The following is a 27,918-nucleotide window of genomic DNA, read 5'->3' as shown; positions in this document are numbered from 1 at the left end:
TATTTATTTATTTATTTATTTATGGCTGTGTTGGGTCTTCGTTTCTATGCGAGGGCTTTCTCTAGTTGCGGCAAGTGGGGGCCACTCTTCATCGCGGTGCGTGGGCCTCTCACTGTCGCGGCCTCTCTTCTTGCAGAGCACAGGCTCCAGACGCGCAGGCTCAGTAATTGTGGCTCACGGGCCTAGTTGCTCCGCAGCATGTGGGATCCTCCCAGACCAGGGCTCGAACCCGTGTCCCCTGCATTGGCAGGCAGATTCTCAACCACTGCGCCACCAGGGAAGCCCCATAGCAGTATTTTTTGATCCATATTCTAAGGCAGTGGAAACAAAAGCAAAAATAAACAAATGGGAACTAATTAAATTTAAAAGCTTTTGCGCAGCAAAGGAAACCATTGACAAGATGAAAAGACAACCTACTGAGTGGGATAAAATATTTGCAAATGATATGACTGTTAAGGGGTTAACACCCAATATATATAAATAGCTCATACAACTCAGTATAAAACAAACAAAAAACCAACCTGATTAAAAAATGGGCAAAAGACCTGAATAGACATTTTTCCAAAGAAGACATACAGATGGCCAACAGGCATGTGACAATATGCTTAACATCACTAATCATCAGAGAAATGAAACTCAAAACCACAATGAGATATCACCTCACACCTGTCAGAGTGACTATCATCAATGACCACATATAACAAATGTTGGTAAAGATGTGGAGAAAAGGAAACCCTTGTACACTGTTGGTGGGAACGTAAATTGGTGCAGCCACTGTGGAAAACAGTATGGAGGTTCCTCAAAAAACTAAAAATAAAATTACCATATGATCCAGTATTCCACTCCAGGGTATATATCCAAAGAAAATGAAAACACTAATTTGAAAAGATGCATGCACTTCAGTGTTCATAAGCAGCGTTATTTATAATAGCCAAGATATGGAAGCAACCTGAGTGTCCATCAACAGATGAATGGATAAAGAAGATGTGAGAGAGAGATATATATATATTATATATATATATATATGTGTGTGTGTGTATGTGTGTGTGTGTATATATATATGTATGTATGTCACGGAATACTACTCAGTCATAAAAAAGAATGAAATCTTGCCGTTTGAAACAACATGGATGGACCTGGAGGATATTATGCTTAGTGAAATAAATAAGATAAAGACAATGTACATATCACTTATATGTGGAACCTAAAAAATAAAACAAACAAATGAATATAACAAAACAGAAACAAACTGGCACATATAGAGAACAAACTAGTGGTTACCAGTGGGGAGAGGTGAGGGGCAAGATAGGAGTAGAAGATTAAGAGGTACAAACTACTATGTATAAAATAAATAAGCTACAAGGATATATTGTACAGCATAGGGAATATAGCCAGTATTTTATAATAACCTTAAATGGAGTGTAATCTGTAAAAAATTTTTAATCATTATGTTGTACACCTGAAACTAATATGATATTGTAAATCAACTATACCTCAATTTTTTTTGGCTAAGCCGTGTGATATGCGGGATCTTAGTTCCCCAACCAGGGATTGAACCCTCACCCCTTGCAGTGGAAGTGCAGAGTTGTAACCACTGGACCGCCAGGGAAGTCCCATATACCTCAATTTTTTAAAAATGAAAGAAAAGAAAACCTTGTCCTTTGCATCACCCCAATATTTAGTCTTATCTTACAACATATCTGATTTTCTAAATTTCACCTGGACAGCCATGCATTTTCATTACTCGCAGCTTTACATGTGTTATTCATACTGCCTAGATAATCAACCTAATAATTAAAATCCTACTCATGGCTTGAGGCCCACTTCAGATGTTCCCTGTTTCATGAAGTCTTCCCTGCTTCTTCAGTTGAATTCAGTTCTGTTGAGTGTCTTCCTTTTGCTCTTCCAGGTCAACTCTTCATCGTTTTCTACCTTTTTCTGTGCCCCAAAGGCTGACCTGTTGGACTAATCATTGGGCTTCCTTGCCCTCTGGCTTGAGTTGGGGTTGAACGGTGGAGAGCTCTAGCAGATGGGAGGGAAGGTTTCCTCCTGAGGGATTGGCTTGGTCTGGACTCATCTGTTAAGTCACAACTCCTCTCAGTGTGGTGCTCTCCTCATGGTTCTCTTCTTCCAGGTTTTGGTGAACGTTTTTCCCCCTTCGTCCATTTTGTCTCCAAGGTGGTGAATTTCCAGGTACTGGTTCCAGGTTACTCCACTGTCCCTTGTGGTTTTCCTACTTCACACCCACACCTTTGTGAATAGTCTTTTTACTTAATTAAACCTGAATGATTCTAATTTGAATATACCATCTGTTTCTGTTCAGACCCTGATTGATATAGTGCCACAATGTGTTTCTTGTACCTGTAGTACATTTCATTTTATTTTTATGGTTATTTTTTAATTTGATTCAACAGGACTGCAAAATAAATATCTTATGCTTCATTAGCATTTTCATGTATTAAGCATTTTCTCTTAATTTACTTCATTTGATTTTTACAATAAACTGTTTACAATAAACATCATCCGTATTTTACTGATGAGGAGAAAGGAAACAAAGCACGTTACTCACACCAGGTCACACAGCTAGTTAAGTGGCAGTGCTGGTATCTGTAGGAACCCAGGCCTGACTCAGAATCCAGGGTGCTTTCTGTTGTATTTTTCCTTACATCTTTTTATTAAACTTAAAAAATTTTTTTGAAATGATCACAGATTTACAGAGAAGATGAAAGTACATTCAAAAAAATCTTTCCTGAACCATTTAAAAGTTGCCAACCTGTTACCCAGTTGCCCCAGATACTTGAGTGTGCAGTTCCTTATAGTAAAGGACATTCTTTAACATACCCACAATACAACCTTCAAAACTGGGAATTTAAATTGTTATATTACTACCATCTAATCATTAGATCCCATTTGAGTTTTGCTGATTGTCCCAGTGATGTCCTTTATAGAAAAAGGATCTGGTTCAGAATCACTTGTTGCATTTAGCTGTCTTATGTCTAGTCTAATTCATTCTGGAATAGTTCCTCAGTTTTTCTTTGTATTCATAATCTTGACACTTTGGAAGATTATAGGTGAATTATTTTTTAGAATGTTTCTTAATTTGGTTGTTCAACATCTCATGATTAGATTCAGATTATGCATCTTTGGTAGGAATATCACAGAGTTCACTTTGATTTCTTGATTAAGGTGGCGTCTTGCCAGGCTTCTCCACTGTAAAGTTACTCTTTTCCCTTCTTTGTAATAAATATTTTGTCGAGAGGTACTTTGAAACACTAGGTAAATATCCCATTCCTCATTAAACTTTCAAATTATTTACTTGTTTATATTTGTACTGACTCATGGTTTCCCATTTTATTCAGTGGATGACAGTCTGTTAGTATTACTGTTTGTTATGATGCTCAGATTTTTCCCATTAATGGGAAATGGCATTTAGCCAAGATCTGGGTGCTAGGTGTGATCATTGCTATTGAGATATCACTGTTCCTTTGTCTCCTCAGTAGAGTTAGACAAAGCTAGGGAATATATATTTGCATATACAGATGTATACACACACACACACACACACACACACACACAGTTCCATTATATCTATTTACCTATATTGAAACTCATGGGTTCTCACTGATTCTGATCAAACACTCTACAGTTGAAAGAAGAAAGTGTGAAGAGAGAACTTGAGTGCTAGATGGAAGTAAATGAAAACCCAACCAACCTAGCAAATTTGTTTCAGGACAGGGGGTGCTTGACTAAGGAGAGTTGCGTTCATAGAATTTTGGAAATTGAGGGCTTACAAATAGTGAAGGTAACTCTTCTGCTTTTTTTCTTTGTGTTCCTTACCACTAGGAATCACTGACCTTGAGCTGCAATTATAAATACTAGTTGCTACTGATACTTTCTAATGGGAATTTTGGATTTCATTCATCTCATGTTGGTATGAGAATAAGAAGATTGTCAGTTGTTAAGAACTCTTCAAGTTAGTTGTGTCAGTTATGAACCTGTAAACTCAGAATTGTGAAAATGAATCACAGAAATGTTTAAAATGCTTAAGCGTTTGAGGAATATAGGAATGAAAAGCAATATACAAGAGGTTATATACTATGAATAACAATATAAAATTTATATATTTGTAGAAAGATGGAAAAGTACAATAAAAATTTATTGTGCGTAGCAATGGCATTTGGTCAGTTATTTAATTTTTTTTACTCTTTTGGGATGTTGATTATTTTCTTACTCATTTGGAACTACTCATTATATTGCAATATTAAATTGTGGTAAATCTACATTGTAGATAATAAATGCTGTTTGGAGAAGACAGAAGAAAATGAGATGGAAGTATTTTACATTTCAGTCTTTATTTTCCTTCTTTCTGCTAACTAACGCAATATAATGAATGCACTTGGATAAAGACTGAGTGCTTTGGTCTTTTCCAAGTGCCTCCTGGTTCTATGGTCATGGCAGTAGCTGTAGGGTCAGAGAAACTTTAAGTGAGGACACTTTGGGAGATTCTTCAGGCCCATGTTATGGTTAAGAAAATTGCAATCCTTCTGTCTCCTCTTCCCTCCATAGGTGGGAGCTCATGGATCCTTTAGCTTTCAGGGGGTTGTGAGAAGAGGGCTAGTCTATCAATCCCAAGCAGAAGATCCTAGAAAGACCCTGTTATATCCAGCCACAGAGTAATTTTCATTTTAGGGAGTGATATTCTCATACCACTAAAGGGTTGCATCGTGGGAATGGACCACTGCCACTATAGTTGGGCCTCTTTCATTGAGGCTAAGAACAGATAGCCGCTGATGTCTGTCCTTTTTGTATCCATACTTCCTTGTTCAAATAAGAGTAATAAAATAACTTCAGTGAAGGGATGAGGCAGAGAGATTTGTTTGGCTGTTTCTGGGGTTACTTGCCTGGATGTTTGTTATTCCTAAGGTGGGAGATCTTTAGTCCTTGGGATGAACTTTCCACAGTTGACAGCCAGGTATTAAGAGATGACAAGTGGAGGTCTGAAGGTTTTTCAGGGAGAGTAAAGTGACCTAGTTGTTCTGTTGTTTCACCCAGAATTCTGACTTCTTGAAGGATTGAAATGACAAGGATACATTTTAGATTTTGTGGTAGTGCAGTCCTGAGGTCACCCTCACTTAAGAGAGAAGGCCTTTATCTGGGAGACATTATTCAAAGAAGGGACTTATCTGAAAGCAAGCTTAAGACACAGGTTGAGTGCCACCTCTGCTATGAAGATTTTTCTACCCCAGCCCACAGTCTTTTTTCCTTCTCCAAATATAATACTATGTCTACCCTTCATTCTTTTTCTACTATGTAAAAGTATTGAACTTTTTTTTTTTAAAGCTCTTGAAGCATGATGAATTTTTAAATTTTTATTTATTTTTAAAAAATTTTTGGCTGTGTTGGGTCTTCGTTTCTGTGCAAGTGCTTTCTCTAGTTGCGGCGAGCGGGGGCCACTCTTCATCGCGGTGCGCGGGCCTCTCACTATCACTGCCTCTCCCGTTGCGGAGCACAGGCTCCAGACGCGCAGGCTCAGTAGTTGTGGCTCACGGGCCCAGGCGCTCTGCGGCATGTGGGATCCTCCCAGACCAGGGCTTGAACCTGCGTCCCCTGCATTGGCAGGCAGACTCCCAACCACTGCGCCACCAGGGAAGCCCCTGAGCTTTTTACTAACTCTGTGGTCATTGTAGATGGAGACAGTATTTCAAATGTCTTTCAAGTCTCCCACAGAGAGCATGCAGTGCTAGGGCCCTGTTAGGAATTTAATAAATACTTGCTGCCGAGGTGAAGAGAAATCCAGTTCTGGGACCTGCCCGTCTCAAAACTGGTTTCTTTCAATATAATAAAAAAAGAAGCAGACTCACAGATATAGAGAACAAATTAGTGGTTATGGGGGTTGGGGGGGCATATAGGGGTGGGGGGGATGGGAGGTACAAACTATTGGGTGTAAGGTAAGCTACAAGGATGTATTGTACAACATGGGAAATATAGCCAATATTTTGTAATAACTGTAAATGGAATGTAACCTTTAAAAACTGTATAAAAATTTTAAAAATTAATTAAAAATTAGAAAAGGAAAGACTGGTTTCTTTCAGAATAATGATTCTTCTCACTCCTCATTGGGTATGGCATAGGTTCCAGTTGGCCTTGTTTATCTTTACCTGCATTACAGAATTTCTGTTGTAGTTTCTTTCTCCTCCTGTTCCTTGGAAACTGTTTAAACAGCAATTTCCATGGTATACATTGCGTGGATATACATATATGATATGAATAAATATGGGAAATAAATCTCTCTGTAGTTCACAGGGTAAAGTGGAGAAACCAAATCGGAAATCTAGTTTCATCTGTTCAAAGTCAAATATAGGCCGTTGCCTGTTTTCGCTGGAAAAATCTGCTACAAAAAACCAGGGGCAGGACCCAAATGACGTTGATTAACCCCTAGCTGGGCTTACAGTGGGAGTGGACTGTGAACATTTGTACTGGGCAGAGACCCAAAGATCAGTGACCTGCAGTGGCGTTGAGGGACTGGCCTGACATTTATAAAGAGTGGACAGCATTTCCTGATACTTTGTGGGGTTCTTTTGGCAAAGCTGGCACAGATGAGGCTTTCTTTCCCTTCCTAGATACCTTGTTTGCTCTTTGGGTAAGCTATAGCCAGGTGGACAGTGGGTCCTGGGCTGTGGCTTAGATAGACTTGGATACCTGATGGGTGGGGCTATAGCATGCTTTCCTACTGAGAAATTAAATAGAATTTTAAATTAAAATATTTAGTTGTCTAATCATAAATATAGGGAAAACTGTACTTAGGAGTATCATAAATAACTATAGTAAAATAAAAAATAAAAACAATTGGGTTCAGTTAGTATCCTCATTGTATTCAAGTATTCCTAATTACTATATTTACATCAGAATTTAAGACCTGAAAGGGACATTAGATATTATCTAGGAATAGAACAAAAGTCTGAAAGAGTAAGCTGTACACCAAAATGTTAACAGTGGTTATCTCTAAATGGTGGGAGTATTTTTATCAGCATTTTCTGGGTTTTTTTTTCTATTTTAAATATATTTATTTATGTAATAAAACATTATAAGAATACTTCTCATGGTGAATACTCAAATACTGATCCTTGTCAATAAAGATGACATCTATTACTGCATTAAGTAGCAGTGTTACTAAAAGGGAAAAAAAATTCTTCTAGTACAATCCTTTTAACAGTGGAGTTATAGACCAAGAGAGATACGTGATGTTTAAAATCCATTTAAATGGAATACATCATAGAATTTAAAGCTGTTTTCTCATAAATATTTCTTAGGTAAATTAACAAAAACTGGTGAAGAATTTCTTTTCTGTGTGAAAATCATAGTTTATAATAGCAATTTCATTTTATAATAGAAATGTATGGGTCAAAAGTTACAAATTTCCAGCTATAAAATGAATAAGTCATGGGGATATGATGTACAGCATGGTGACTATAGTTAATAATACTGTATTGCATATTTGAAAGTAGCTAGGCGGGTGGATTGTGAAAGATCACAGCAGGAGAAAAAAATTGTAACTATGTATGGTGATGGATGTTAACTAGATTTATTGTGGTGATCATTTTTTAAAAAATTATTTATTTATTTATTTATTTATTTATTTTTGGCTGAGTTGGGTCTTTGTTGCTGTGCACAGGCTTTCTCTAGTTGTGGCGAGTGGTGGCTACTCTTTGTTGAGGTGCGCGGGCTTCTCATTGCTGTGCCTTCTTTTGTTGCGGAGCACGGGCTCTAGGCGTGCGGGCTTCAGTAGTTGTGGCACGTGGGCTCAGTAGTTGTGGCTCACGGGCTCTAGAGCGCAGACTCAGTAGTTGCGGCGCATGGGCTTAGTTGCTCCGCGGCATGTGGGATCTTCCTGGACCAGGGCTCGAACCCGTGTCCCCTGCATTGGCAGGCGGATTCTTAACCACTGCGCCACCATGGAAGCCCTGTGGTGATCATTTTGTGGTATATAGAAATGTTGAATCATTATGTTATATACCTGAAACTAATATGTCAATTATACCTCAATTTTTTAAAAAGTCTGGGAAAAAAGAGAAATGTATGAAGCCTTTCTGTGGGCAAGTATTAAGGGTTAAGAACTTCATGTATTTTATTGGCTAGGTAACCTCTCTCTCAGTTACATGATTTTCATACTTATAGAAGGGAAAGAATGATCCTTAGGCCCTAGCAAAACCGATAAGACATGAAGAAAGAGTTAAAATTTCTTTTTACGTTAATGGTTTCTGAAGATTTTTTTAGAAATGAATATTTAATAAGATGGAAGGTAGAAGTTTTTTAAAGGCTATCTATGTGAAGTTGGGGCATATTAACTATGGTGTCTGTATTCGGATATCTGTTTTCCAAAAGTTCATGGTTCTTTTAAAGTACATGGGAGTAGCAGAGAGAATGTTAATTCTTTTGAGTACTCCTTATACCAAAAAATGGAAAAAAATATAGTAACAACAACAACAAAAATTAGCACAGTAAAGTGCTTACTTTGTGCCATTGTTCTTAAAGTTTTACATGTATTTACACAGTTAATCCTCTCAAAAACCCTGTGAGTTTTAGGTGCTTTTTAATCTCCATTTCACAGGTGAGGAAACTGAGGGAAGGTTACTTGCCCCAGGAACCAGGGTTTGAATCTATTAAGTTGCGAAGCCTGTGTTCTTAACCATTAAACTATAAGTGTAGCTGTTTAGAGGAAGGCAGATTATTCTAAGCCCTTTCCCCAACTCCAGGCCCCATTGTTATATTTTGTACATGAATACTCTCTTCAAATAATAGGCCCTGAACCCTAGTTTTCTGTACTGCTGCCACAAGTTTGGAGACAGGATGGGTCAGTAGATCCACAAATAGTACCAGCTGTACCTCACGGTCTCTGTGTGATGAGAAGTAAAAGTAAGTACAACTCTGGGCTACTTGAGGTTTTCCTAAGCAACTAACAGCATTAGTGAAAACATATGTTTGAATAGTTTCCAGAGTTGTCTAGAATTATTTTCCAGTTTAAAGATGCCTACTAACACACGGTTTTTAGATTTATTTTTAACTAACATTTTTCCCTCCTTGAAATGTCCCTCTTACTTCTCACTCATGAACATTTTTTTTTTTTAATAGTTATTTATTTAGGCTGCGTCAGGTCTTAGTTGCAGTACGCGGGATCTTCATTGCGGTGTGCGGGATCTTTTTTAGTTGCGGCATGCTTGTGGGATCTAGTTCCCCGACCAGGGATCGAACTTGAGCCCCCTGCATTGGGAGCATGGAGTCTTACCCACTGGACCACCAGGGAAGTTCCAACAATTCCTGATACCTGTATTTGAAATCAATATTTATTTCATCATTTTGAACCCTTTTTCATCCTAAATTGAAATCGCAGTTTTTTTTGGTTGTTGTTGTTATGAGTCTACTTGGGGCTCAGAGAACATAGTATACAATAGAAAGAACTACAGAGCTACCAAAAACAAGCAAACAAACAAACAAAAAATCTATCAGTGAAAAGTTCCTTTAGGAAAATACAGCACAACCATTATTCTTGGACCTTAAACAGTCATCATGAAATCTCCAGAGACATAGTTGATTCTAACTGCTTTTGAGAAGGGTATGTCTGTTAAATGTCACTGATATCAGGGAAGTCCATTCTTTGAGATTTATCTTGTGGATCTTCTTTTTAAAAAATAGACTTTGTTAGAGCAGTTTTAGGTTTACAGAAAAATTGAGCACAAAGTGCAGAGAGATCCCATATACCTCCTGCCCCCAAACTATCAACATTGCACACTAATTGTGGTACATTCGTTGCAGGTGGTGAACCTACATTGACTGATATATCATCTAATGTCCATAGCTTATATTAGGGTTCATTTTTGGTTTTGTTCATTCTTGGGTTTGACAAATGTATAGTGACGTGTACACCATTATAGTATCATAGAGAGTAGTTTCAGTGCCCTAAAAATCCTCTGCACTCCACCTGTCATCTGTCCCTCCCCCAACCCCTCCCAATCACTGATCTTTTTACTGTCTCCATAGTTTTACCTTTTCCAGAAATTCATATAGTTGGAATCATACAGTAAGTAGCCTTTTCAGATTGGCTTCTTTCACTTAGCAATGTGCATTTAAGTGTCCTCCATGTTTTTTCATGGCATGATAGCTCATTTCTTTTTAGCACTGAATAATATCCTGTCGTCTGGATGTACCCCAGTTTACACATTCACCTATTGAAGGACACCTTGGTTGCTTCCAAGTTTTGGCAATTATGACTAAAGCTTCTGTAAACATCTGTGTGCAGCTTTTTGTGTGGATATGTTTTCAGCCCCTTTGGGTAAATACCAAGGAGCATGCCTGCCACATTGTGTGTTAAGAATGATATGTTTAAATGGAATATTACTCAGCCATAAAAAGAAACGAAATTGAGTTATTTGTAGTGAGGTGGATGGACCTAGAGTCTGTCATACAGAGTGAAGTAAGTCAGAAAGAGAAGAACAAATACTGTATGCTAACACATATATATGGAATCTAAAAAACAAAATGGTTCTGAAGAACCTAGGGGCAGGACAGGAATAAAGATGCAGACGTAGAGAATGGACTTGAAGACACGGGGAGGGGGAAGGGTAAGCTGGGATGAAGTGAGAGAGTTTCATGGACTTATATATACTACCAAATGTAAAATAGATAGCTAGTGGGAAGCAGCTGCATAGCACAGGGAGATCAGCTTGGTGCTTTGTGACCACCTAGAGGGGTGGGATAGGGAGGGTGGGAGGGAGACGCAAGAGGGAGGAGATACAGGGATATATGTATATGTATAGCTGATTCACTTTGTTATACAGCAGAAACTAACACACCATTGTAAAGCAATTATACTCCAATAAAGATGTTAAAAGAAAAAAGAATAATATGTTTAGTTTTGTAAATAAAAAACCAAAAAACTGGCAAAATGTCTTCCAAAGTGTCTGTACCATTCTGCATTCCCACCAACAATGAATGAGATTTCCTGTTGCTCCATATCCTTGTCAGCATTTGGTGTTGTCAGTGTGTTGGATTTTGGCCATTCTAATAGGTGTGTGGTGGTATCTCCTTGTTTTAATTTGCAACCCTAATGACATATGATGTTGAACATCAAAAATTCTGGTTCCTAGATTCAGTTGCCCTTAGGAAATGAGTATTGCTAGGGATTTTGGTTTGGGCTTCAGGTGTTGTGAGTCCCAATACAGAAGCATCCAGTGGACTATCGCCTATCTAGCGAATCCTTAAAAAGACTGGAAGTGCTGTGTCACATAAAATTAACCTGTCTGTTGAATGCTTTCTTCTATTTATATTCCAGGAAAAATAAAGTTACACTGCTCATCTCTCCTCCTGAACTGGACCCTCTAGCTTTAGATTGCCTTTTGGTGATTTATTTTAGCCTTCAAACTGTTTTTGGTATTCATATTGAGCTGTTTCCATCTGCTTCATTATAATACCACAGTCAGAGTGAACCACGGTGTCATCTGGCTCTGTTGTGCTCTGTTTAGGGCTGTGGTTTTTCCTAGAATTTTTGGTGAGCTAAGCCTCACAGTTCTTGAAGAATGGAATCTTAACTTTCTACCAGTTCCACATTTGGAGGCTACTAGTTTTGCTTGTTCACATCTTTTACTGTTTAGTGAAAATGGTATCTTCAAAGATGTTTTTCATAAAACCTCCAGGTGATTATTTGAATTTGGATAAAGACATGGGCAGAGTAACATTCTGTTGTCTTCCTTTACAATCCACTGAGCTCATTCTGCTCTGCTGTGTGAGTGGTGGGAAGAAATAACACTTTCACTAGATGTGGCCTTGCTCTGTCTGCACCTCTGTTTCCACTTTCTGCTGGAGCACTAGAAAGAAAGGTTGACTTTTGGGGAACATTTCCGACAAGTAAATGGGTGGCAGCCAACTCAAGTGGTCTGGTGAAGAGAAATAACCTCTCCTTCCTTCAGTCCCTGGGAATTTTACCAAGACAGATGTCAGGAGGCAAAGAGAACTCTGCCCAATTTTCAGCTTTGCTAATATAGAGGTGAGTGAATGGCGAGTACAGAGCTGGGAGGGAGATTGGGGAATGGGGTGGGAATGGTCCAAGGTCCAAATCTTTCACCACTCCCTGGATTATTTTGGCCCTATGCCTGAATATTAGAAGCACTAAAAAACAAACAAAACATAAATAGTTCATTGGTCAAGAAACATAACTATAGCTGCTAAAACAGAATAGGGTACTATGGTCTTAGGTCAGCAGCTGCTATCTTCGTTCCTGTGGTCCCTAGTTATGTGTGTTATCTCACTTAGTCTTCACAACAAACCTGTGATATAGTTACAAAATATCCACTTTACTGGGAAAGAAACTGAGGCTTACAAATTTTAAGTAAAATTTTGTGGGACCATACAGATTTGTATGGTCCCACAGCTATGAACCATAAGAACAATATTCCAATTTGGAACCAATTTGGAACCGTATCAGGAGATTCACAGAATTTAAGGGAAAGTAGAAAAATGAGCAGGAAACCATGGGGCCCTAGGTGGCAGGGAAGCCAGGCAAAGCCATATCACAGAATAGTCTGATTTGAGTACCACACTTGGCACTTGTACGTTCAGGATGTAGTACTGATGGACTCTCGATGCCAACAAGGAGAATTTATTCCTTTGTTTTTGTGTCATTCTTTGAAAATTCAAGTGCAAGCACCTAGTTGGCGGGCCTCATTTCACATGTTCGTGTTCTAGCCACCAGGAGGTGGAGAGGGTTTCCTGGACTATTTGGCTTCCGTCGGGGAGGGTTGGGCCCTGCTTCTGACCAAGACTGACACAATCAGGTTCCCCCCTCAGATCGGAAGAGTATTTGGATGCTGAGCAGCAGCAATACAAAGGGTAAATGCCCACCATACCACCTGTATATGCAGATGTCCATGTGGCATTCTGCTGAGGACTGGTTCAGCTGGAAGCTATGCCTTCCCCATAAGCCAGGCTGTTTTGTCCTGAGCCTGGGGTCTGGCTGACAGAGTACAACAGGACTTTCAGACACTACACAAAGTATAGGGGTTTTCATAGGAGGACCTCTGGCTGTTTCTGATTCATTAAAGCTGACCACTACAGAGATGAGTGACAGTGGAAGCAGTCAGCTGTTAGGATCAGTCTGAAGAGGCAGCATGTAGAAAAGGGCCCCATAGGGAAAACTCCTCCCTAACTTCTGGACTTAACTGATTCTCAGTGTGGTGTCTTGAGACCCTGAATTTGTGTGACATGTTACTGGGCAGTATTTCATTGTAGCTTTACCTGATTAACCATATTAAACTTTTTTTTTTTTTGGTAATGGGAAGGAAAAAGAATTAATGTACATGGTTTTTCTTTACTAATTTGCTTGCATGTCTTTGCCCTTCTCCCAGACTCTTTTTGCCTTAAGGTTAGGGACCATATATATCAATTTTGTGTCTTTAATGTCTAGCCTTGTGCCCGGCATACAGTAAGCACTTTGAAAAATATTTGACTGACTGACTGAATGAATGAATTTTCCTTAGCAATCTTTTTTTTTTTTAAGGTTTCAATATTTTATTCAAGTTTTATTTTAAGTGATGTTAATTATAGCATTTGAAGGAGAGGAACTAATTCCACACGAAATGGAAGACTCTAAAACGTACCCATTAAACTGCTAAAAAATAAAACTGAGTGGCGAGAATACAACAGAAGTTCAGTTTAGATTCAGAGTGTTGTCACCATGTGATTACAGTTACAGAGACTCTTCCCAGCTTGCAACTGGAGCTCTTAGAAGCTATTTCATACTCTGCTGCAAGGGCAAAAAAACACAACATGAGAAAAAACACAATTAAGTCCTGAATTATTGGCTTCATCACGTCCGCCTTCTCCACCCCAAAATGGCACAAAAGAAACAGCTACCACGCCCTGCAGACTACTTTTGGTGTAAAAGAGGTGATGGATTGGGGTGGAAAAAGTCCCTGCCTAAAAAAGTCCCTTTCAGATAAGTTTGTATACACCATCAAAGAGCCTCTCCTCAATCAGGGTAGGAAACCAAGGTTCAATTCTCAGGAAGTCACAAATTCATTCATTTACTCAATACGAATTTACAAATTACAAAGTGCCTGCAAATTATCAACTTCCACTTGCAGCCATTTCTAGGTAAAAAAGAAACCTGACATCTCTAGAGGGGCCAGCAAGTTCCCCCTCAAGTCTACAGCTGAAAGGACCTTTTTTTTTTCTTTTAAGGGAGTACATACTTTATTATTATTATTATGAAAGGACCTTTTTTGAAATTGGGTTTCTTCTGTACCTCTGCAAGGGTTACACCCTAAAGCTGAATCATCTTTAACCTGGAAGTCTAACATGATATTTAGCGATACTTGCATCCCAGACATACAACATTAAAAGGTACGCTAAATTCTGAAGGTAGCTATGCTGCAAAATAGTTTAAAATTAAATGATTGTACAGCATTCATTTATGCTTGAAACTCCAGTCCTAGACCAAGCTTGTGGCCACCAGCGTTGACATTCTTGCCGTCCAGCAGAGCTGACAGTGTCAGTTTGATACCTGGCTTTAGGGTCTGAGTATATCCTAACCCTATCAGGCTGGGGCTATTCACTTTAGCCAAGAGGCAGGCGTCAGGGTCGATCTGGTACTTGGCTGTTATTCCGAAGTGAGTGTTACTGTTTCCCGTTGTCCAGGCCAGATTAACAGCAGTCTCCAACTTGTTCACTTTCTGATAAGTGGAGCCGCCAAACTCTGTCCCATCATTTACATTAGTGTGAAGCTGGAACTCATCGGTCTTGTAGCCAACCGCAAAGTTGCTCTGGGTCACTCGAGACTTTGCGGTCTCAAAATTCATCTGGAAGCCAGCCAGCCAGCCCTCATAACCCAGCACCAGAGCACCCCGGATGGAAGGCCCGGCAATGTCGAAATCGACGTCACAACCCAGGTTGATATGTTCCCACTTGTACCCTGTCTTGATTTTAGCATTTTTTTTTCCCCAGTGTTTGGTGAGAAGGATGAATCGAAGGTCAGCTTCAGGCCACGTGCCAGCTGATCTTCCACAGTAATCTCCGTGCCTAGTGTGTTGTCGGTGTTCCATTTCTCCGTAAACGTTAGACCATATTTGGTCCATTGGTACTTGGTTTCCAGACTGCCCGTCACTTTGGTGGTCTCGGTGTTGGCTGAACCTGAGCTTGTAAATTCCAGTCCATTCTCAGATTTTGTTTTCAAATCAACTTTTATTAAGCCAAATCCATAGCCCTTGGTGAAGACTTCCCTGGCAGGTTTGCCAAGATCAGCATACGTGGGAGGTACAGCCATCTTCTGCTCAGAAGCGGTGGCAGTCAGCAATCTTTTTTTTTTTTTTTTAATGAGGATCTTGAATCAGATGCGTATGTTTGATTGATTGATTGATTTTGGCTGTGTTGGGTCTTCGTTTCTGTGCGAGGGCTTTCTCCAGTTGTGGCAAGCGGGGGCCACTCTTCATCGCGATGCGCGGGCCTCTCTCGTTGCGGAGCACAGGCTCCAGACGCGCAGGCTCAGCAGTTGTGGCTCACGGGCCCAGCCGCTCTGCGGCATGTGGGATCTTCCCAGGCCAGGGCTCGAACCCGTGTCCCCTGCATTAGCAGGCAGATTCTCAACCACTGCGCCACCAGGGAAGCCCAGCAATCTTTTTTTGAAACTGAATTGATTCTCATAAAACAGTGGGGAACTTATAGTCATGGATGTTTGAGACATTTTATATTATTTTAGGTTAAAAAATAATTTAAAAGCTGCTGTGGGAAGAAGGACCAGAGTGACATGCTCTCTATTTTTATTGTTATAGGTGTTCCAGGATTTGGGGACTGAAGTACTGTCTGCAGCTGCCAGAGGCTACAACATGTGCCTTTTTGCCTATGGGCAGACAGGCTCTGGGAAGACATACACCATGCTGGGCACCCCAGTGAGTATTGGCATTGGAATGCGATGTCTTCCTAAAGCCACAGCAAGCCTGAATCTTGCATTGTCCTTGCCACTGAGAGAGGATGTGAGTTTCATAGTCAGTCAACTTCAGTAAGATTTAATGGGTCCTATTCTATATTAAGAATGCGTTTCTTCACACTCACAGACTTAGAGAACAAATTTATGGCTACCGGGGAGGAAGGGTGGGGTGAGGGATAGTTAGGGAGTTTGGGATTGACATGTACACAGTGCTATATTTAAAATGGATAACCAACAAGGACCTACTGTATAGCACAGGGAACTCTGCTCAGTAGTATTATGTAACAACCTAAACGGGAAAAAATTTGAAAAGAATCGATACATGTATATCTATAACTGAATCACTCTGCTATACACCTGGAACTCACACAATATTGTTAATCAGCTATATAACTTTTTTTTTTTATAGTTTTATTTATTTATTTTTATTTTTTTGGTTGCGTTGAGTCTTCGTTTCTGTGCGAGGGCTTTCTCTAGTTGTGGCAAGTGGGGGCCACTCTTCATCACCGTGCGCGGGCCTCTCGCTATCGCGGCCTCTCTTGTTGCGGAGCACAGGCTCCAGACGCGCAGGCTCAGTAATTGTGGCTCACGGGCCTAGTTGCTCCGCAGCATGTGGGATCTTCCCATACCAGGGCTTGAACCCCTGTCCCCTGCATTGGCAGGCAGATTCTCAACCACTGTGCCACCAGGGAAGCCCTATATAACTTTTTATAAAATAAAAAGTTAAAAAAAAAGAATGTTTCTCAGCACTTCAATTGAAAGGTAAACTTTGAATAATTAGCCCCTCTTTATTACACCCTGAAGAACCTTAGAATTTTACAACTCCCTTTGATGACACAGACCTTGTCAGTCCTTCTGAATTTCTCATATTTCCAAGTTCATCACCTGTAGCTTTTTAACACCTTTGGTGTAGACAAGTCCCAGACTGAGTGTTAAGTGCTGGTTAAGGCCATGTGGATATGGGGCTATGTGTGTGTTCGATCTGAGTGTTCAGAAAGAAGCAGGAGAACCAGCTACTGGGATGGGAGCTTTCAAAAGTGTGTAAGACTTATGAGAGCCTTCCTTTATCATGGAAAATTGGGAGGGTAGAGTTCCTTAAGAATACCTCTTTGTTTTAGGCTTAGAAGTACCCTGGTGAGATGAACTGGTAGGGCAGGTGACAACACCACATAGGGACATTCTCTAGGATGTTATTCCTCCTGGAAGATTATCCCTGCTGCCGTGGGCCCAGATCATTGCTTACTACGTCCATGTTTAGCCTGATTTTATAGATTTTAAACTAAAAGAAGAAAATGCCCAATAACCCAGGGGTGTAAAGCCCTTAACCTGAGTATAAGTTAGCACTGGATCCAAGATGAAAAAAGAAGCCGCTTCTCTCTAAATGTGTGTTTTGAACACCTGTGTACTCTAGTTCTCCTGTGTGTGCAGGGTTAGGAGATAGGGTTCTGGGAGGGACCACCATGGTAAAGTGGATTCATCCAAGAAGGATGTAGCCTTCTGTGCCTGAAAATATGTACCTGGGTTTGCTAGCTTCTTCTCTCTTCCTTCTTACGGTGGTGATCTGCCTCTCATCTGGTACATTCCTCCCATGAGAGCCTCCTGAGAGCGCTGGCAAATAGAGTCTTCCACATACCACCGGGGAAGCTGCCTGAAGTGAAGAGGCTAGCGCAAGGAGCCCACCCCTGCTGAGGGTGGGCCCTGGGTGTTGGGGGGAGAGCATCACCGTGAGTGAACAGTAATGCTTTCTTCTCTTCTGTTCTCCAGGCCTCTGTTGGGCTGACACCACGGATATGTGAGGTATAGACTCTCTTTTGACTGGATCCCCTCAAAGTAGGTCTTCTTTGTACACTCCCTTCAGTGAAACTCCAACCCTCTGGTTTGTGCAGGGTCTCTTTGTCAGGGAAGAAAACTGTGCCCCACTGCCTTCCTCCTGCAGAATAAAAGTAAGGTAAGAACCTGTCAGGCTCTGCAGCCTGAAGCGTTTCTGTTTCCACTCCAGAGCTGTCCTCTCCGCTTCCAGAGTCGCCCAGAGGAATGGAGAAAAGCCACAGCAGAAATATCTTGCAGTACAAGATGAAAAACTTCCTTAGGTTTTAGGTTGTAGGAAACTTAGTTCCTATCCTCAGGCTTAACAAGCCGGTGTCTCCTGTGGACCAGCTTCCCCTGGCTAGCTGGTTTCCTTTCCTTTATTTTCTGTAGTTTCATACTAGCTTTTGGGATTTCTGTTCCAGCCCCCTCCTGGGTTGTTCTCCAGGTCAGTAGTTCCCAAACTCTAGTTCCTAGACTAGTGCTGGCTACCCCAACGTGACGTTTTAACCAGTCTGAACTGTAAATGTTGGCGGAAGGTTACCAATTGCCCTGAATTCTCTGTATTCTTTTTTTTTTGTTCTTGGTGTTCAATGTCCTTGTTTAAAAACATGAGACATAATTCACATACCATAAAATTCACACTTTTAAAGAATATATTTCAATGATTTTTTTTTGATATTTACAAGGTTGTTCAAACATCATCACTATCTAATTACATAACATTTTCATTACCCTATAAAGAATAACTGTCTGTTTGGGTTTTTTTTGTTTTGTTTTTTATAAATTTATTTATTTGTGGCTGCGTTGGGTCTTCGTTGCTGTGCGCGGGCTTTCTCTAGTTGCGGCGAGCGGGGGCTACTCTTCATTGCGGTGCGTGAGCTTCTCATTGCAGTGGCTTCTCTTGTTGTGGAGCACGGGCTGTAGGCGCGCAGGCTTCAGTATTTGTGACTCGCAGGCTCTAGAGCGCAGGCTCAGTAGTTGCTCTGCGGCATGTGGGATCTTCCCGGACCAGGGCTTGAACCCGTGTCCCCTGCATTGGCAGGCGGATTCTTAACTGCTGCGCCACCAGGGAAACCCAACTGTCTGTTTTTAAAATTAAATGATTGTGAACACTATTTTTACATTTTTTAAGTGTATAAAGTAAAAATTTGCAAACCTCTATGTGTATAAACATATACATATATGTTAGGTGTTCTGTTGTCCATGAAATCTGGGAACCAATATTCTAAGAGATATCTGGAGTTCCTGTGTCCAAATATGAGAAGATTAAGGAGAAAAATTTTATAAGAAGAGTGTGCAGAGAGCAGCTTTGAACTGGAGCCTTTTTTTCTGACTGCTGGCTCCACAGGCAAGCATCTGTGTTCCAGTGAGGAAGACCTTTCTGTGAGAAGTCTGCTTTCTTATTTAACAAAATATTTACTGATTTTAATTAAGAATTGTAGCTGTGTTATTATTTTAAAAAGGCATAAAATGCCAGTAGATACCAATAAGACAGCATATCTTAAATAGAATCCCAGTGTATAAGACAGGTAAAATGAGAATTGTGCTATAAATTAGGGATGGGGAGCAGACCCTTCTCACTTAGCTTCCCTTGTTGCTCAGCATGGCCCTTGAGATGCCTTCAGTGAATAATAGAGCTCAAAGATCACATTTGAAAACCACTTCAAGAAACATGCTTGTAGACTCTATGCTATGGGGGCCTGATCGAGGCACAGGCTGGTGGCAGCCTAAACCCATGCTGAAATAGCCTCTTGAAGGCTAAACTTGAATCAGCACTGACACTGTAAACCTGAAACTGTGGAGTATTGACAGCCAATGCTCAAAACCCTATTGTACACATGCAGAACGAGACTCAAGGGGGAAACCTGGCGTGACCAGGGTCTTAGAGTGCCAGAGGTAGAACTAGAACTAGGACCTTCTGATTCTTGGCTTAGTGTTTTTCCCACATTTTTTCAAGATCTAATTATATGCCTTTTTCTACATGTCTCTAGCTTCCTGGAAATCTATAATGAACGAGTGCGGGATCTGCTGAAACAGTCTGATCAAAAAAAGACCTATAATCTGCGGGTCAGGGAGCACCCAGAGATGGGGCCCTATGTACAAGGTGAGCCACTGTGGTCCTGGAAGTCTGAGACCAAACTGAAGCCTGGGAAGCTCTCCTGACGGTCGCTGATTCATTCAACAAACGTATAATGAATACTTACTATGTGCCAGCTACTGGTATTAGATGCCAAATAGGTACCAATAAATAGAAAAGGTAGTCTTGCCCTCCCAGGCAAGGTTATACGCTTGTGGGGGTGAGTCAGAAAACAAGCACTACTTACAGTTGTGATAAAGGCTAATAAAAAGATAAATAGATACAGTGATGGCAAAGAACACTGGGTGGTGTAGGCAACCCATCTGCATAGCGTGGTCAGGAAAGCTTCCCTGAGGAGGTAACATTTTAAGCTGAACCTGGAGGGGATACAGGAGCCGGTTGTGGGAAGAATGGCGCAGCAAGGGGAAGAGTGTTTCAGGTTGAGGGAGCGGCATGGGCTAGAGCCCTGAGTGAAGGGCTTGGTGGTGTCAAGGGGGCCAGTGTGTCTAAAGCATGGTGAGTGAGGGGGAAAGTGATATGGAATAGTGTTGGGTCTGTGGTGCCAGGTCCAGCAGGGCTGGGACTGATTCCCAGGTCAGCCAGTCTCCTTTTCAGGGTACTTTCTGTTCCAGTGGTGGTGATAGTCAGGGACGTGGGGAGACGTCAGACATGGAGCAGGGTCTACTTGCTGCTTCCTCATCAAGCACTGACACTTGGTGTTTGGTTCCATCTGTCTTATTCCATTAGGCTGAGTCTTGCTATTAAGTAGAAACTGTTGGGTTCTTTTGTGGGGGAAGCTTCCTTAAATCTTTTTTTTTTTTTTTTTAATTAATTAATTTATTTATTTATTTTTGGCTGTGTTGGGTCTTCGTTTCTGTGCGAGGGCTTTCTCTAGTTGCAGCAAGCGGGGGCCACTCTTCATCGCGGTGCGCGGGCCTCTCACTATCGCGGCCTCTCTTGTTGCGGAGCACGGGCTCCAGATGCGCAGGCTCAGTAATTGTGGCTCACGGGCCCAGTTGCTCCGCGGCATGTGGGATCTTCCCAGACCAGGGCTCGAACCCGTGTGCCCTGCATTGGCAGGCAGATTCTCAACCACTGCGCCACCAGGGAAGCCCTTCCTTAAATCTTGACAAGGAGAGGGACATGAAAGATCAAGAGCTGGTCTCTTCTCTGATCAGGGCATGGCTAATGGCTGACTCAGTAGGTGTGCCTGTCACTGATTCTGCTATTTGAGTCTTTTCCCAAATGTTCCATCGTAATTGGCAGCCTGGAAACAATGATGAAAATACCGTTTACTTTGCTAGGAGTCAGTTGGAGATTCCTCTGTAAAACTCTGTGGATATATATTTTTGTGTAAAGCAATAATTTGAAGGCAGACCATGAGTGGATGCAGTAGTGCCACAGTTTCTTATCTTTTAATTAATTTTTATCTTAATGTGCTTTTTGGGTGTGGGGGGCGGGTACGGGGAGTAACTAGAGGAGACCTCAGATGTAGTCCTGATGTCTTCGTTGCACAGAAGATGAAATGAAGTCTGGAAGAAGTTAAAGGATGTTCCCAAAGTTGCACAGCCGGTTGGGGCAGGGTTGGAACTGGGAACCTTTTCTAGGACTGGAAGAGAAGAATGGGACAGAATCCTGTACATGGAGGAGACCTATGATCATAGGTTCTTTGACTGGCATAGTACCTGAAACCCCGAGAATTCACACAGGGTGGTACAGCTTGGGTTATATACTCAAGGTCAGCGACAGGATCAGACTTAAATCTCAGGGCTCTTTTGGATACCTTCATGAGTGAACCCTTGTGGAGAGGAAGGATGCTTGGTAAGAAATAATTCTAAACCAGCAAAAAGTCTCTTAGGTCCTTTGGGTTACATGTTTCTTAAAGTTGGTCTGGACTTTCTCAAATCATTACAAATATAGGTGGACATTTCTCTTATTTCCTAGTGAAGGAGCCATAAGCTCACATAGTGTAGAGCCAGCCTTGGAAGCCAAGACCCTGAATAGTCACTCTGAACTTATTCCCATTACTACCCTCTGATGGCATTACAGCAAACTTTTTATTTTTAAAAATGTTTGCTTTCTTTATTCATTTAGCATTTGTATTACCTGCCAGTCTGTCTGTCTATCTTTGGCTCATATATTCTGTGAACACGATTCCAAAGCAGAAAGTAGTTTCTGCTTTGAAACCAATTCTACAGGAATTTACTGAGTACTTGCTGGATGCCTATACTGTTCAGGTTGCCATGGGGAAATATGAAAGATACAAGGCCTTTAAAGAACTTGTAGTTCCAGTTTAGAACTATAAGCCTGAACTTGATAGCTGCCTAAATCCAAGAAAAGAAAAGGGGTAGCCTCTTACTTTTCATTAAAAAGCTTATGAATTAGATGACAGATTAAGTTGAAATCTGAAATGTACAGGGCCCTGCCCACAGCACACATAAAAGCCCAATGGTTACAGGGTCTAAAGTGATAATTTAATTGAGACAAAGACACTATCGTATTTTTGCTTTGGTCTTTATCTTAATATACAGGGATGGGTACAAAGCAGGAGGTTGTTGGAAGTGGGTAGTTGGGACTCTGAAAAAAATTATTTTGTATTTTCTTTATACTCATTCTGCACATAACAGGAGTATTTTTGTGTGTTTGTTTTTTTAATTCTTACACTTTTTTTTTTTTAATTTATGTTTTATTTATTTTTTGGCTGCGTTGGGTCTTCGTTGCTGCGTGCGGGCTTTCTCTAGTTGTGGGGAGGGAGGGCCACTCTTTGTTGCTGTGCGCGGCCCTCTCATTGCGGTGCCCTCTCTTGTTGCGGAGCATGGGCTCCAGGCGCACGGGCTTCAGCAGTTGTGGCGCACGGGCTCCAGAGCGCAGGCTCAGTAGTTGCAGCGCACGGGCCCAGTCGCTCCGTGGCATGTGGGATCTTCCCGGAGCAGGGCTCGAACCCATGTCCCCTGCATTGGCAGGCAGATTCTCAACCACTGTGCCACCAGGAAAGCCCAATTCTTACACTTTTTTTTCCTTGCCTTTCTACACTGACTAGGACCTCTAGTACCATATGAAATAAGAGTGGTAACAGTATTTAGTTTTGTTCCCAGGGGAAAGCTTCAACATTTTACCGTGGTGTTTGCAGTAGCATTTGTTGTTAATAGATGCTGTTTATCACACACTTCTCAAACTATCTGTGAGGAAGGACCAGTTTTTAAAAAAATTTCCAATCCATGGCAAACAAATACTTTGATAAAATAAAGATGAATTACTAGAAAAAAAAGAAAAAGACATCTTAATTATAAGCCCAAATTCTTCTTTATTAGATTCAAAAGATATAAAATCTGTCATATTGTTGTAAAGATTTCTGTACCTATCTCATCGCACATCAGTAACTGTTTGAGAACTGGCTCCAGTCTGTGCAGCAGCTTTGAGAAGCACTGCCTTAGCAGGTTAAGGGAATTCTCTTTTTTATCTTAGTTTTCTAAGAGTTTTTATTTTTTAATTTTGAAACAAACTTTTGAAAAAGTTGCAAATATAGTATAAAGAACTTTTTTTTATTTTTATTTTTTTAATTTTTGGCTGCATTGGGTCTTCGTTGCTGTGCACAGGCTTTCTCTAGTTGCGGCGAGTGGAGGCTACTCTTTGTTGCGGTGCATGGGCTTCTCACTGCGGTGGCTTCTCTTGTTGCGGAGCACGGGCTCTAGGCGTGTGCGCTTCAGTAGTTGTGGCACGAGGGTTCAGTAGTTGTGGTTCATGGGCTCTTGAGCGCGGGCTCAGCAGTTGTGGCGCATGGGCTTTGTTGCTCCACGGCATGTGGGATCTTCCCCGACCAGGGTTCGAACCCGTGTCCCCTGCATTGGCAGGCGGATTCTTAACCACTGCGCCACCAGGGAAGTCCCTAAAGAACTTTTTTACTTGAACCATTTGAGAGTAAATTGCCAACCTAATGACCCTTATCCCCTGATTATTTTAGGGTGTTTTTCTTACAAACAGGAATGTTCTCCTGTATAGTTACAACACAACCATCCAAATCAGGAAATTAACTTTGATGCATTACTACCATCTGATCCTTAGAACCCATTTAAGTTTCACTAATTGTCCCAGTAATTGTCCATTTGAGAGTTAAGGGTTGCCTTTGGTTAGGGTGTCTCTCTAGTGTTCTCCAGTCTGGAAGGCTCCTTGGTCTCTCTTTTTTTTTTTTTTTAATTAATTAATTTATTTATTTATTTTTGGCTGTGTTGGGTCTTCGTTTCTGTGCGAGGGCTTTCTCTAGTTGCAGCGAGCGGAGGCCACTCTTCATCGCGGTGCGCGGGCCTCTCACTGTCGCGGCCTCTCTTGTTGCGGAGCACAGGCTCCAGACGCGCAGGCTCAGTAGTTGTGGCTCACGGGCCCAGTTGCTCCGCGGCATGTGGGATCTTCCCAGACCAGGGCTCGAATCCGTGTCCCCTGCATTGGCAGGCAGATTCTCAACCACTGCGCCACCAGGGAAGCCCTCCTTGGTCTCTCTTGACTGTCATGAACTTGACACCATTAATTTTGATATGTCCCATTACTCATGATTTTTAATTTCCTCACTTAAGGTCATATCTGCCAGGCTTCTTCACTCTGAAATTGCTGTTTTCCTTTTGTAAACAACAAGTGTTTTTTGTGGGTGCGGTACTGTGAAACCATGTATGTGTCCTATCCTCATCTGACTTTCAGTTTATTTATTAATTTATTTATGTTGGCATAGACTTATGGTTTCTTATTTTATTGAATGAGTCGCCTTCTGTTACTACTATTTTTTATTTTGATGCTCCAATTATTCCAGATTTAGCCAATGGAATTCCCTTCAGGTGTGTTCCTGTGATGTTTTGGCATATCACCATCATTTTTTGAGCACTTCCTTGCTTTCTGAGAGGAGATGTTCAAGGTTCATCTGCTTTCCCTGCCTCAGTCTTTAATCAGCCATTTCTCCCAGGAGCCCTGGTTCTTTTTTTTTTTATTTAATTGAAGTAGAGTTGATGTACAATGTTGTGTTAATTTCTGCTGTACAGCAAAGTGATTCAGCTATACATATATATACATTCTTTTTTTTAATATTCTTTTCCATTTTGGTTTGTCTCAGGATATTGAATATAGTTCCCTGTGCTAGACAGTAGGACCTTGTTGTTTATCCATTCTATATGTAATCTGGTCCTTTTTATTGGAGAAAAGTTTTTGGAAGCCAAGATCTAAGTGCTAGGTATGCTCATTGCTTTTGAGATGTTGCAACTCCTAGTCCTTCTGAGTGGACGGAGCTAATATATGTTCACACCAGTACTTCCAACTGCAGTCCAACACAACAGGGTTCATTCTGGATTTCTCCCTTTCCAGATTGGTAATTCCTGTATCCAAAGGTGGAAATGCTTCTTTGATCGGTCCCTCCACCCCCGTGTGTAATGAGTCTCCTCGCCATTGCTGTCCTCTCTCTTATGTGGATGCCCGCCTCACCTGGCTGTGCCCCTCACCACAGGAAGCCATGCTCACCATGCCCGCATTCCAGCGCTCCGTGCAGGGCTGCCTGTCCCCACCCCTCGCTGTGCGGGTACCTTCCATACCCCTCTTGGTCTTGGTATTCTTTTGCTGGGCCACCTCCTCACGCCAACTTAGAAATCTTGTTCCGCTGCCTGTCTCTCTGTGGGGATGCCTTTCTCTCCTCGTTGGGCCTCTGACTTCTCACGGCAGGCTGCCGCCATACATGGGCAGCCTGCTCACCTTCCCCGGGCTCCCATGCCCTGCCCTGGGCTGCCTCCGTGGGGACGCTCTGCTCAGCCCGCCAGGCTCTGACTTTCTGTGCTGGGCTGCCACCCGTGTCGTCCCCTCCTCACCCCACTCTCGTGCCAGGCCTTCCCTCTGCGGGGACGCCATCCTCATTCTTCTCAGGCTCTTCACCCTGATGTGGTTGCCTGCCTTGCTCTGCTCCACTTAAGGACTTTAGGACTAAATTGTTCAGGAAAGGGAAATGGAAGGGATTCTAGGAATTTTTAAAAAAATATAAACAGCTATTGAATTTTTAAAAAATATTTATTTATTTATTTACTTATTTTTGACTCTGTCGGGTCTCAGTTGTGGCATGCAGGATCTTCCGTTGCAGCAGCCGGGCTCTTTGCTGTGGTGCATGGGCTTCTCTCTAGTTGTGGCACGTGGGCTCCAGAGTGCACAGGCTCAGTAGTTGCAGCACATGAGCTCCAGAGCACGTGGGCTCTGTAGCTGTGGCATGTGGGCTCTGTAGTTGCATCATGCAGGCTCTCTAGTTGTGGTGCGTGGGCTCAGTAGTAGCAGCATGCAGACTTAGTTGCCCCGCGGCATGTGGGATCTTAGTTCCCCGACCAGGGATCGAACCCACATACCCTGAATTGGAAGGCGGATTCTTAACCACTGGACCACCAGGGAAATCCCTGAATTTTTTAAAATATTCGCTTTATATATGCTTGTCTATATTGTATGATTTGTGTCCTTTCTCCTGTTAATAAGGTGAATTACACTGATTTTTTTTTATAGTGCTTTACCATTTACAAATCTTTCACATACATTCCATTTGACCCTCACAACAACCCTGTGAGGTAGGCAGCACAGATATTATTCCCATTTAACAGATGAGGAAAGTGAACCTCAGAATAATTAACTGATGTGCCCAAGGTTCTACAATTAGTAAATAATTTGTATTCATATCAGTCTTTGGCCTAAAAATTCAGCACCCCACCTCCCCTCATACTTGCCTACCTACTTCACAGGGATAATGAAGATAAAATGAATTCAAGGCTAGAAAAATACTTTAAGGGGAAAAAAGCACTATATAATTATACCCACAAACTATAATTTTCCACGATATATGGCTCATTCCCCTTCTTGTCCCAGCTTGTGCGTGAACCCAGAATTTTATATTGCCTCTGTTCTGTGTTCAGCTAAGCAACAAGTAAGGCAGGGGAACAGTGTGATTCTCTTTAAAGTTATATAAATTACAATCAGGATAACTGCTATTATAGCAAGTTGAAAAACAACACAGAAAGGCCAATGTGCAACTGGGACCCACGGAAGCACACAGCAAAGCAAGGCAACATTATCAGATAGGGCATGATTGCATAGAAGGAAACATGGTGTCAGAGTTCACACTGGCACACACACAGTTATCTAAGGCAAAGTGGTGGCAAAGAAGAGTCATTTGTTCCGCATTATATAAACAAGAGCAGAAGATTCATGAGACCCCATGCAACAGTATCTTAATGTCACACAGATCTCTCCAGCTGCCTACAGAGAATATAAACAACACTGTCATCTTCATTTTAAAGAATGACTGTACCTGTGTTCATATCCTGAACTAAACCAAGGAATAGCTCCATGCTAAACTTCCTCGGCTAAAATACAACCAGTACCATCATTCCTAGTCAGGCTAATAAACAGAATGTCTTTTAAGGTAATGAATTAGATAGCTGTGTTTAGATTTTTTTTCAGGATTCCCTTTTGATTCTCCTGCTTTTAAGACCCAAAGAAAGTCATATTGAGTTTTTATTGGTGATTCTAAGTATATGTGTTTATAACAGTTAAAGTGTGATAGGTGAATTTAACATATTAAAAGAGTGCTATAGCATCTGTTCGGAAAAGATTATATACTATACAAACTATTCAAGTCATACAAAACCATTTTTCAGTGTCTTTTCAACTGAGAAGAATCCTATTCAGCACGCTTCTCCTCCTGAGGTGGTTCATACTGAGCAAGCTTTGTTTTCAGTTTATTTTCTTCTACAATAGCTTCATATTTCTCTTTCATTTCTGCCAATTCTAGGCAAAGCAGCTCTATTTCTGGATTTTCTGGGGTAGCAGCTCCTAAGTGATGCTTTAAAAAATCCAAAGCACTCTTAGGTTTCTCTGGTTCTTCATATAAGGCTACCAAAACCTTGGTCAGCGTGTCCAGCACCCCCGACTTCTCCAAGTACCTCCGGAACTGCTCGCGCTTCGAGTCGGCGGCTTTGTAATGGGCCATAGTGACAGCGGCAGCGGCGTAGCTGGCGCTGGAGACCGTGGCGGGCGGGCTACACTGATTTTTGAATGCTAT

The 27,918-nt window shown here is 41.5% G+C and overlaps 2 protein-coding genes and 1 pseudogene across 10 annotated transcripts in view; 1 reads left to right on the top strand and 2 right to left on the bottom strand.

Moving 5' to 3' along the window:
* The window catches only part of STARD9 (StAR related lipid transfer domain containing 9), a 133,519-nt gene that overhangs the window by 45,004 nt on the left and 60,597 nt on the right, over positions 1-27,918 (top strand). For 8 of the 9 annotated variants that reach the window (XM_057541892.1, XM_028164346.2, XM_028164345.2 and 5 more), the window contains exons 4-7: positions 15,816-15,932; positions 17,735-17,767; positions 17,857-17,918; positions 19,771-19,883. In XM_057541892.1, coding sequence (XP_057397875.1) covers positions 15,816-15,932; positions 17,735-17,767; positions 17,857-17,918; positions 19,771-19,883 — 325 coding nt within the window. Of the gene's footprint in view, positions 1-15,815; positions 15,933-17,734; positions 17,768-17,856; positions 17,919-19,770; positions 19,884-27,918 lie in introns of those variants that run through there. The other variant, XM_057541895.1, reaches the window with a different exon arrangement.
* On the bottom strand, positions 14,285-15,328 carry LOC103003185 (voltage-dependent anion-selective channel protein 1-like; annotated as a pseudogene).
* On the bottom strand, positions 26,972-27,886 carry LOC130707465 (c-Myc-binding protein-like). The gene has a single exon (XM_057541903.1). It carries the CDS (start codon positions 27,844-27,846, stop codon positions 27,538-27,540), a length of 309 nt encoding a protein of 102 aa, XP_057397886.1. The 5' UTR covers positions 27,847-27,886; the 3' UTR covers positions 26,972-27,537.

The sequence above is a fragment of the Balaenoptera acutorostrata genome, chromosome 3 (genome assembly GCF_949987535.1).
Source record: "Balaenoptera acutorostrata chromosome 3, mBalAcu1.1, whole genome shotgun sequence".
NCBI classification, from domain to species: Eukaryota; Metazoa; Chordata; class Mammalia; order Artiodactyla; family Balaenopteridae; genus Balaenoptera; species Balaenoptera acutorostrata.
Note: the sequence above shows the minus strand (reverse complement) of the source record. Positions and strands in the feature narration are given on the sequence as shown.